The sequence below is a fragment of the Apiospora marii genome (assembly GCF_038362585.1).
Source record: "Apiospora marii strain CBS 49790 chromosome Unknown utg000011l_segment0_segment0, whole genome shotgun sequence".
Lineage (NCBI taxonomy): Eukaryota > Fungi > Ascomycota > Sordariomycetes > Amphisphaeriales > Apiosporaceae > Apiospora > Apiospora marii.
In genome coordinates this window covers 5,132,083-5,143,582 of record NW_027117382.1, presented here as the reverse complement: position 1 = coordinate 5,143,582, position 11,500 = coordinate 5,132,083, and the positions used below count along the sequence as shown (strand labels likewise).

The 11,500-nt window shown below is 48.6% G+C and overlaps 3 protein-coding genes across 3 annotated transcripts; all 3 read left to right on the top strand.

Moving 5' to 3' along the window:
* The first annotated feature begins 662 nt into the window (after window positions 1-662).
* PG985_014783 (uncharacterized protein) lies at window positions 663-1,140 on the top strand. Its single transcript, XM_066834549.1, has 2 exons — window positions 663-872; window positions 929-1,140. Exons 1-2 carry the CDS (start codon window positions 686-688, stop codon window positions 1,087-1,089), a joined length of 348 nt encoding a protein of 115 aa, XP_066679289.1. The 5' UTR covers window positions 663-685; the 3' UTR covers window positions 1,090-1,140.
* Window positions 1,141-6,490: 5,350 nt separating this feature from the next.
* Window positions 6,491-7,876, top strand: PG985_014782 (uncharacterized protein; the record flags this gene model as incomplete). The annotated part of the gene is made up of 4 exons (XM_066834548.1): window positions 6,491-7,433; window positions 7,486-7,657; window positions 7,717-7,767; window positions 7,819-7,876. 4 exons carry the CDS (start codon window positions 6,491-6,493, stop codon window positions 7,874-7,876), a joined length of 1,224 nt encoding a protein of 407 aa, XP_066679288.1.
* A 2,595-nt stretch (window positions 7,877-10,471) lies between these two features.
* On the top strand, window positions 10,472-10,768 carry PG985_014781 (uncharacterized protein; the record flags this gene model as incomplete). Its single annotated transcript, XM_066834547.1, has 1 exon — window positions 10,472-10,768. The coding sequence occupies one exon, from the start codon at window positions 10,472-10,474 to the stop codon at window positions 10,766-10,768; it is 297 nt and encodes a 98-aa protein (XP_066679287.1).
* Window positions 10,769-11,500: the final 732 nt, after the last annotated feature.

The window sequence follows — 11,500 nt, the reverse complement described above, 5'->3', positions numbered from 1 at the left end:
CCTTGCTGGGCTCAATCCTCATATGATCACCGATTCAAGAAGCAAGCGCGGTGATCGGCAAGCGAGCGCTTGCGTGCTTTATTAGGTACACCCCTTGCGCAAAGTGGAGACATGGATTATTTCTTTCCCACCCCTCGACTTTGGAGTCTCTTTCTCGATTGCCTCAGATATTTTGGCAGCACGAACATCCCTGAGTTCTCCCCCATCCCTTCTGCGTGCTTCTCTTCTTTGCCTACGAAACATCGATAACGGCGTTATTCATCTTCTGTCGTACTCTTCCACACATTCTTTGACCATTCCTTTCCACCAGTTGCGCTGTCGTCAAGGCCCTGAAACATACCCCAGCCCATCTGGCTATAAACCTTGTAGCTCCTGTCGCTATGCACGCCACTCTTCCTTCTAAGCTGCATCTACTATCGTGGTTTTACTACTCTCCTATGTTCCACACTTAATCATGCACAATTGGAACCTTCGGTACACAAGTTGTCCCGCTGGCACGCGGTGGTATGTGTGTTCCAACAACAAATTCTCCGGTTGCTGTCCTATCGACCCCTGTGATCAGGAAACTTGTCCAACGACTGCATTGACGACGACATTGGAAATTTCCTCACCCTCGGACATTCTTTCTTCGACGACGACCTCTTCGAGCCATCGTGTTTCCCCCACGTCGGATCCTGACAGATCCATGAGTCCGGACCCAGTTAAGACGACGGGTTTGCCTGTGCTTACAGCCGTCGGCCTCGCGGTCGGAGCTTTGGTCATCGGCAAAGTACTGGGCATCCTCATGTGGGTTCTAATTAGGAAGTATCTCCGGGTTCGTCGGGTACAGAAGCCGGACCTTGCGCCTGGTGGGGCCCATACAAGAGTGCAAGGTAGGTCACTTGCTAATCCCGAAGACACTGTATCCCCACTAAAGCTTTCATGGTAGAGCCTGGCACCTCCATCCCGGAGCTAGAATCCCTTCCATATTCCCAGCCTCCGCAAAGCACGGCCTGTGAAATGCCAAACGAATTCCCCGCATCCCCACCTCAGTTACTATCCCCAGATTTCAGGACGGAGGCTTGCATCACGGACTGGACAAAGCTTTGATCCCGATTTACTTCGGGATTACGAATGCGTTCAGAACGTCGCCATTTACCCAGCCCTGAGATGTCAGCGGCGATGACTCAGAGAGCAGTTTCCCTTTGTAAATGATCAGTAGTCGAGAGCTTGGCTATGGTGTATTAGTGAGCGCCAACCATTGCAGCATATGGCATACCACTAGGTCGAGCAGGTGCTCAGACTTTTTTCTGATGGCTCTGACCGTGGCCCCACATTGCGCAGGCACTTGTATATCCCGATGCGTACAATCACTTGGGCGAACAACCACAACAATGTCGCGTGTAACTACAACTGGGACGAGGATGTAACGACCTTGAACTTGCCATGATGGTGGAGTAGACCCCATTCTGGACGATGGCAATGTGTTGGACAATAGGCGGCCGAGCATCATGATGCAACTTATACGGTTCATAGCCCATTAAATATATTTCGACGTCGTTACCAAGCTTGGAGCGCGAGAAGACAGGCTCGGTTGGGTGCCCATCCCACGTACTCAGCTCATGAGCCTTAAATTAACGTGCAGGGTAGAGGCATCAGGAGTGGCCATGCTACGGTGCCATTGGCAGAAATGGTGGGAGGAAACAATGCTACTGCTAGGTGGGGTGACATGTTCCTGGTTACCAGAAGCTAGTTTCTACTATCAGATTACCGCAAGTCCGCTACTTACACCCAGGTGGTCGTCAGTCCCCAACGACGCGTTCTGCAACAGACTCGTGGCCATACGTATGTCATGGTGAAAAAAGCCCGTATGCGGAGCGATCATGGCTCCAACAAACATTTTCTGTGCCACGAGGTGCTGCGAATGGTGCAGCCTAAACGCGATTTGTCTCAAAAGGCGACTCGCATTGAACCTGCTCGTTGCGCACCGAAATGCTGAAATCGCGCAAAGGTCAGCGGTGGGCCAGCGTGACGTGCAAATAAGGTTATTTTATCAAGACGATGGGTTAGCACAGTAGATCTTCAGGGTTTTACATAACATAGTTTCATCTTTGACTCACATCGGCAAGGAGTATTATATGTATTAATATGCTAAGTGTTTCTATGTTTTCGTCATTACGATCGTCAAGTCCACTTAGTTGCTGATGCAGACGGGGCCCATGTTACTCAAGCAAAGACGTGCATGATACGAGTGGAACTAAGGGAGCGTGTTGTATGGAATTGAAAATACACGATATGCCTGCATTGGCGACTTGGCGCAAATGCCGCCCCTCATCCCGTTACCAGATTGCCCTCCAGCAATCGTGCTGCTTCTAGGCTCAACTCCTGTATCTCCCCGAACCTCTGGTATAAACGTTCCAGGAACGCTACGAACTTCTCGCCTTTAAGCCTCCCGATCTTGCTCTGACAACGCGTAGGTATGAGAGCAAATGTCCAATTCCCAAATACACTGTCAAGCTTGCACCATACCCGGCCCGCGACAAGTTGCTGCTTGAACGTCGCGTATTTAGATTGGTATTCTTTTGTCGACTTGCTCACTGTTTCCTCGCCATGGATGTCTGGGTAAGCTAAAGCCATCATGCGTTTGAGTGATAGCGAACTCAACACCTTCGATTCTATTTTGCGACCCGGATGCTCGTGTAGTATCTGAGTTTTGATGTTGTTTCTCAGGGAAACAAGCTGTTTGAGGAAATATCTGCGCAGTACGCCCTGTTTCAATGATTCCACCTCCAATGACTTGATCGCCAGGAGCAGCTCAGGGATACTTTGAGGCCGGAATGCGGGCTGGAGTGCAGGTGCAGAAGCTGCGCCCGTATGTTGCGCAGACTGCAGAGCCCGTGCCAGGTCATCCAAGCGCTCCCGTTGAAGTGAGTCGGCTATTAATACATATAATACTCCTTGCCGATGTGAGTCAAAGATGAAACTATGTTATGTAAAACCCTGAAGATCTACTGTGCTAACCCATCGTCTTGATAAAATAACCTTATTTGCACGTCACGCTGGCCCACCGCTGACCTTTGCGCGATTTCAGCATTTCGGTGCGCAACGAGCAGGTTCAATGCGAGTCGCCTTTTGAGACAAATCGGTGTGTGTGACAAGAGGCAATGTTGGACGTCCATCATCATCTGAAGACTTTGCAGCATCGCAATCCCCTGCTGAGTTGGTGTGGCCGCTGCTAAAAGTTCGATGAATCGGATCAAAGATGCTTTCATTGCAACCAGCTCCTGCTCTAGAGACAGACGAGTTGCTTCGGAGCGCTGATCTGTTCTCATGAGGCCCTCCATTTTGACAGGACACAAACAAGTTGTCGAAACCACATGCAGGTTGGCTGCTGTGAAATTCCCACGTATTTCTAGGTTGGAAGCTGCCATGTCTTCCACTGCCCATTGCGCCTGATTGGGTACCGTCCTGCTGGGTCGTCACAAGAATCTGGCCAAGCCACTTACTATATTGCAGCCATGATCCCTTGACTGCTGTTGGTTTACGAGGTTGAAAGGCAAACAAGCTGAGAAGGGAGGGGGTCGAAGAGCCGTACAAGTGTACATTCGCACGTTCTGACGGGGGATTGAGCATCTCCCCCGTCTGCATATGTGCCGTGAGGCAGTTTTAGGCTTCCATCATCTCAAGTCTTTGCGATATGATAAGCCCCTGCTGAGTTGGTGCTGCAGCTAATAGCCTGATAAGTCGGCTTAAAGATGCTTTTACTACAAAACCTCTGTATAACGAGGCGTTCCATTTTGGCAGACTGGAGAACCGATTGACCGTTGTGCAATCCCCGCGTATTTCGAGGCCGGATGTCGCCATGTCTCCCACTGCCCATTGTAATTTGATTGGGTACCTGGGCCGTCACTGCAATCCACCTGCGGTATTCCTAACATTGATCACTTGACAATACGGTAAACCGATTCAAGCAGAGGTTTGCTAACCAACAAGGAAGACAATCTGCCTGGCCAATGTGAGGCCGTGGCAGTACTGCGTTGCAGGAGTGTAGGTGGGAACAAGGAGCGATGCTTCTCTACAAGAGTCGATTCGGACGCTCTGATTGGAGATCGAGCATCTTGGTAAGATCTTGCTCATGCTGGATCTAGCGATGCACCCTTGCATCTTGGTTCACTCTCGGTTCGCTGCAGACGCAATAGAACCTCGCCTTCGTGGTAAAATTGATGTATCTAATTCTGATACCGTTTCGACGCAACATTACCATTCATCAATGCATACATTTACTTGCTTTTCACTTTTGACCTGTGCGATCATCTCCGATGACATAACCCGATGACACTTGGGCGGACGTTGTCGCGTCGAGCTACTGATTTAATTGAAGGGGGTCAAGCTTCACGTAGGGGTAGTAGGGCCCTATCACGTGTACCAGTTCACCATCAGATGGGTAACTTCTAGCGGACCAGAGTTGGCGCTTTTGGGTGGGGTCGGTTTCAGTGATGCACTTAGGTACTTTGCCCATCACTGGGGGTAACGCTCAACGCTACTAATGCGTGCGCCTCCTGCTGTATGATTTCCTTGCTGCACTCTTCAATGTCTTGATTGGGTACCGTCCTAATGGTTCTCACACCACTACTGCAAACAGTTCTTACCGCCGCCACGATTCGGGCCCGAGAATACTCGCTACATGCTCTCAACTGGTGCGCCAATAGTGTTCATGGCCAGACGAAAATGTAAGACAATCATGAACAGTACTTGATGGAAACGCACTGCCTGAATGTAGATCGCTGGTGAGGAAGTTTCTACAAACTTGAGAATCAAGCGAGAATGATGTAGATAGACGGTGCATGGCGTACATGGTGAACTGGCCGAAGCGTCCGAGACGCCGGAGAAGGAGCGCGAGTTCGGGGCATTCGGCCCAAGATGTAGAGGCTGGCACATGCAGCAATGAAGAGGATAGGTAGTCTGTTGGTGGATACTAGCTGACGAGTATGGTACTGATTGCTACTTGGCACTGACAGTCCTTTACCGGTAGCCACCCTACCATGACCAAGTAGTCCATGACCGCTACCTAATCTAGTTGTCGACCCAGGTCGTTATCTACTAGCGCATCAGGGGCCACAGTAGCCCGCACTCAGGCTGCATTGGCTGTCTACCAGTTTTCGCGCGACCAAATCTAGTCACGAGTTTTCCTACCACCTGCCCGAGCCGTCTTATTTAAGCCAAATGGAGGAAGCCTCTAGTTTCCATTTCTTCATCAAAACGATATGTACCGTACTGGATGCTCTGCATTGCTAGACGTGTGCCACAATGGCCTCTGTACATTTTAAGCTCCCCACCTATACTAAAAGTCAGAGACCACGGCCGATTGTTGTTGATTGTGGTATTCGGGACGGTCATCGTCCACCAACCCCTTATCCTCAATTGCCTGAGCCGCTGCAGGTTGTACATCAACCGCCTCGCCAGCTAAACTATACCACAATACGAGAACGGCATCATCGAGGCAACCACTGTATTGTTACACGGTCGTATACCCGCCATGAGTTCAGGCATACCAGCGACCCTAACTACACTGCATATACTCGTCACGACTTCAGACGAACAGTCGAGCGTGAACGCTACGCCACCACGAGTCGAGCCGCACGATACGAGACCAGAAATGTGGAGAAACATGTGATGAGAAATCGCATCATAGAGCGAGAGGTATTTCACGCAGAGGATGAGCTGGCTTCAAGGATCCGAAAGATGAAGCTCGGAAACCGGAAGTAAGAAATAGCTCCATAGACATGTGAAATATAAGCTTGGTGCGTCTCCTTGATTTTCCAAAGTCTCGTGGTCTGCGTCGTCATCATCATGGCAATCTCTTATGAAGAAATGGTTCTTGAATCCAATGCGGTGCCGTTAGTTTTCAATATAGCTGCTGCAACTTGCGCCTGGCTTTTACTCTCTGGGTTCTCCATCTTCCCTGCTACATTCACAGCTCTCCATCAGACCATTGTCTATTCGCAATATCATGTCCTACTGAGCCACTCGATACTTCCTTTCGTTGCTCTGTGCACGACAACAGGTGTCATTGGACTTCTGTGGCTCTGGTATAAGTGGAAGCATAACTACATATGGCTGTTGAGCCATGTTTTCATGTACGAGTAGTCCCAAACTCAGTTTCATGACTGACCTACGGAGTAGGCCCTCTATGTTCAATTCTGCAAATGGGTTGATCACAGTTCTCATCAACGTGTACACTGCCCAGGGGGGCGTCTGGTCCACCACAGCGAAGGCCGCTTTGGCTTTGACAAGTGTATTCACGTTTTTAACGATACTTCTTTCAGTATCATATAAGCTTTGGATAGAGGTTCTAAGAATAGGGCAGCGGCGATAAGCATTTGGTGGTGGGGTTTTATATGGGCCCCAATATCTTGTTCTAGTTTTCGAATTCTCGAAAGGGGCCGTACCATATAAACAAACAAAATTCAGATTGGCGGCAAAAGAACCAAACTGTTCATGTATGCCCTCTATGCCTTCTTCATTGTGGTTGAATCTCCGCCGCGGGGCTCCTGGACTTGATGGCCCCTTCCTGGAAGAGATGTCTGGCCCATTTCAACGTTTGGATCAAGGGCCTGACAAAGAGGTCGACATGATTACTATCATCAGAGGGCCTCAGACGCGCGAACTACCAGGCCACGTACACATGTTTCACTCTGACTCCTCCGTCATCCTAGACTGTAGCCTTCACCTCCAAGCCTCTATGCCGGTGATCAAAGCTGGCTGGACCCCTCCCAACATCATTCGACATCCAGTCCAACGTGCACAGTCTTTGACTGGTCCCGAAATTGCACGCCGATTTTATTCGCGAGCTCTCTTATCACTGAACAATGCTTGCATCTTCGTGGAAGCAGAGTACGGCGGCATTGCTGAGATTTTGGCCGAATTAGCAAGTTGGGTCTATCCCGATCCTCCAGTATTGCGCCAAAAACCGGTCATTCTCATATTGACGGAGAGGGAGGGAAGCATGAGAATTTCTTCTAAAGACTTGGAGTGGACATTTACGACTGAGGTTCTAGCAAGGTGCAACGTACTGCGAGAACACAGCTTCAAAACAGCAGAAAATGCATGGCGCGATTGCTTTTCTGGGCTAATGGTACAGGAAAAGCCAACCGAAGGGCAGACAGCGGTTGACTTCTCAACGGGAGTTTATGTAAATGCCGGCTTCCATAGAGCTTTTACGCGGTCGCAAGTCAGGACTCTGCTACAGGTAACTTGTATTCATTTTGCAGAAGCCACCACAGATACTTTAAGTTTGGTTCGCGCATCACGAGCAACACAGCCTGTACCCGAACTCCTTTCAACACACATCGCCGAATTAGTTAAGAGAAGCTCCCAAGATCCTGCCTTAGCAGAATCGACATACCACTTCATCGCATCCGTGCTTGTGTCCGACGCATTTCGAAGCAAAATTTGTGGGTGTTCGTTACTAACTAGGTAGACATGGCATAGCTAACTTTCAGATAGGGTTGCCACCTGAGCCGATATTCACAGAAATCTATCGCTCGTTGATTGAGAACATCGAGGATCAGTCGAGAGCTCCTAGACTCACCGCCATACTGCAAGATCACTTTGTTAGGCTGGCCAGCCAGATTGTTGCCAGCCAAGGCTATACTAGGAAACATATGGAGATCATCAGGTCCATCCCTCCATCATTGCAAGGAATTGGAGCCTCCAAAATCTGCTTGGCATGTCTAGCTTGCATGACCTCAAATACTCTATCGTGTGGGCACGAACTTTGCGATTCATGTATGTCAAAATACGCTCCGATTATTACCAATGCTCGGACTGTTCTTCTAGCCACATGTTTATTTTGTGGGGAGCCAAACGACGTGGTCTGTCGCCTTCGACCACATAATGCGGGAGTCAGGGTTCTGGTTCTGGAAGGCGACGTGCAGAACGCCCAGTCGATGTCAATATACTTGAAAAGCATCCGCAGCATACTGACAGCGCCAATGGGGAATTATTTCGATCTTGTCATCGGAAGCAACATCGGAATATTTTTCGCCGTCATGCTCTTCTGTCAAGGAGCTAGCGTTGAAGACTGCATACACCATCTCCGAGGACTTAAATGGGTCAAAATACACAAGAACGAAATTCGATTTGGCCCAGGATTAAACTTTCCATTCAAGGATATCCGTACTAAAGGACCAAAACTGTGTTTATACCACAGAGGCCGCCTCATCACAATGGTGGAAAAGTCAACTTCGTCCAGAACGGAAGAATGGCTCCGCAAAAGCTTCCGTCCGCGTCCCGCGGATACTGGTTTCCAAGTAAACGCTTTAGTGTCACGCCTTTGGCCTGAAGCGTCGATTGATGTTTCACTCCAGTACTCCCCAGCTGTCTCCTCCCACCTTGATGAGCAAGTTGAGAGCCTCATCGGGTCTCTGTTTTACATCGATATTGTTGAGCCCTTCCATTTCTATAGTGACACTCCCATCGAGATAGAGCTACGAATAGGGTGTCATATCGAGCCTGGGCCGTATTTGACTTCCCTTCTCATGGCCCTCAGGAGGAAGAAAACTCGAATTCACTATCGTGGAGACAATCCATTGGTAGTGGCAGATTTATGCTCTGATCAAAGTTGGAGAGAGGTCAAAGAAGGAAAAGACTTCCTAACTTTGCTAACAGTCACTGCATCGTCTCCTTCGTCTATGATCATTATAATGGTCGATTCAACGAGACAGGAGGGGCAGGTAAATATAAGTAACTCGCCCTGCCGCTTAGGCAACTTGCAATGTTCTCGGGAAGGAGCCACGGGCATATCACAAACATCTGGGATTCGATCTGTCATTGCTACGATATCTTCACTGCAGGAGGCTTTACAGAACATGAATTAAAATGTATATTGTTCAATTCTTTGGAATATTGAAGTATGTTCGAGTTTGCGGTCTTTGGTTGCCATTAATGTTGACCGGCTCTTTCTGGAAGTTCTGACTGCTGATTGGTGAGGGCGAAAGGGGTTGATCGCGTCGTCGTCTCTCAGCGACAGTGATGAAGTCATCAGGGGTCATTCTGTTAGCTGCCAATACCGGGCCAGCTGGACAACTAGGAAAGTCGCCATGGGACTGATATGAGTATGGTACACCGTCTTTCTCCACATAAACATAAACTTTAGCTCCGAAAAGTTCATAGAGCTCGTGCATCTTCTTCATCCCATTTCTCTTTCTCCCTTTCCACGACTTCAATAGAGCGTATGATGCCTTCATGCTGTTAGAAAATACTTTGAGGTTGGTATTGTGCAGCTTCGAGGAAGTTGGATTTGGTCCTTCTGAATATTGTTCTGGATTTCGACTTCTGGGTGTCTCGCTTTATATCAACCTGTAGAACATAACATAATTAAGCGCGCGGCAAACATCTGGAGTCGTTCTTCCCAGAAATGTGGACTAGGATTCTAAATTTAGGTTTCTGGTTTCTGGAAAAGTGGGATGCCTATGAACTTATATATACCTAAGGACATGCCCAGTCAAGCTTCATTCTCAAGAACCACGCAAACATGGATTTGAGCAACCCTGTTCACAGAGCGGAAGCTCATCGGCGAGGGGACTCTACCTCTGAGATTAAACATGCACTTGCCTATGCGAGACTGTTCAGGAGTGGCGATTTCCTTGACGCAGCTTCCGCCATCGGCTTCAACCCCTTTGTCATTGGTCATCCCCAAGATATGCGAAAGTTCTACGATGGAGACACAAGCGATTGGATCAACCTGGTCTTTATTTCGAGTGACGGCACAGGTGAACTCCACGAAATTGCGAAAGGTACCGCTGACATAAAGTCATGTCTTCAGAAACATACCTATAATGAGCAATTGTGCGAGGCACATCTTACGGACAGCAAGATTATTTTGAACCTATGGGACTGGGAAAACGAAACCAACGTTGCCCTTTCACAACCCATATCGGGTCTTTTCGAACAACACGAAGGCTACTATTTTACATATCTGCTTTACAGTTTGCTTGACAACAGGCACAGAGATAGTCTCGCACTCAAAGAGTGTAGAGTTACTGAAGCTCCTCTCCAAAGCATTGGAATACGATCCATGGTGAAAGAAGACTGGTTTCTATGCCACACTCCAGTATCAGCAGAATGGAGATCTGCCGATGCCTGGGAGGCCCTCATCCGACTTATGCGAGAATACGTGGAAGGTTATGTAGAGGACGACGTGTTGTTACCGTGGCGCTGGCGATTATTCGAGGATCAGGGAGACCTTGATTCTGCTCCACTCCTACTCCGTCTCAATCAAGCGGGTATTTTGACGATTCAATACAAAAAGAACTATCACATTACCGAAAGAGCAGGTTGGCAAGAAGTTTCTGGTCTGAGAGAGTTCAAGCAGAACTCGTCCCTAACATTCCTCCTGCCTTCCAAGCCTAGAACGGAAGAGTTCTGTCGACTACTTTTGGAAGACGAGAGAGTAACGGCAGCGGCAGTCACTTCTTCTGACCCATTCATCATGCCCGGGAGCGCTTCTGGTCCAGTCATGGCATCGTCGGAGCGTGTTGCTCCGTCCCGGGAGGAGCTGGAGAATGTGGCATGGGAGAACAAGAGCTACTTCCCACCTGTTGATGAAGCTTCTGCCAAGGAAACAATCGACGAGCTGGAGATGGAATCATGCACAGCCTATACTGGGGACTTCGTATGGGTCACTGTTACCGCCACGTCCAACGATGCCGATGTTTTGGCGTTTGTGGAGGAACACCTTCAAGGTTTCGAGCAGTATTTCTGCCACAATGTAGATGATTCAGAATAGTATTATAGAAACAGTTCTCCCTTTCAGGAATATATGACAGTAAACAGATTGGTTAATCGGAACCCCTGATATAGTCAGTGAAAGTGTGGTTATGATCTTGCATGATAGTACTTACGCCCAGGTAAGCTCGGAGCCCCCAGGGCTTAGTGGTATTACAATGAAGGAATATCAAAAGTTTCCGTGAACATGGATCTGCCAAAGATTGCAGCGACTGCCTTATGGAAAACAATGCAGAGATGTTATCTCATCCACTTGCAAAGCGCCTACATGGTTCCATTGACAAAGAACAAAGGGCCCTACCATGGCTGGATTGATCAGAAAGCGCTCCTCTGTGATGGACCTGGTGATTAGCTAAGGATCATTGCAACGAACTAATTTTGCGCGATCTGTTAGAAACAATTCGAGAGCTGGTTACAGTTGCATTCTAGCATGCTACCATAATTATTATATTCACTTCTTCGTAGGTCGTGTTTAGTGAGAGTCATGACTAGGCATGGGAAATTTAACACTACAAACTGCCCAATGTGCCGCGAACTCATTCTGCAGGTGTTCACGAAGGGAAGGTAAATCAATTCTAGCCGTTGGCAGACGACCAAAGACGGTGTATGTTTAGTTGGGGTTTGGTCGAGAGCAATACGCTGGTGGATAATCTTTCCTATCTAATCATTCCCACAAACACCCTGTTGGCAGCCCTAAGTGATCAGCCATTCAGGTACTCGAATCGGAAGACGG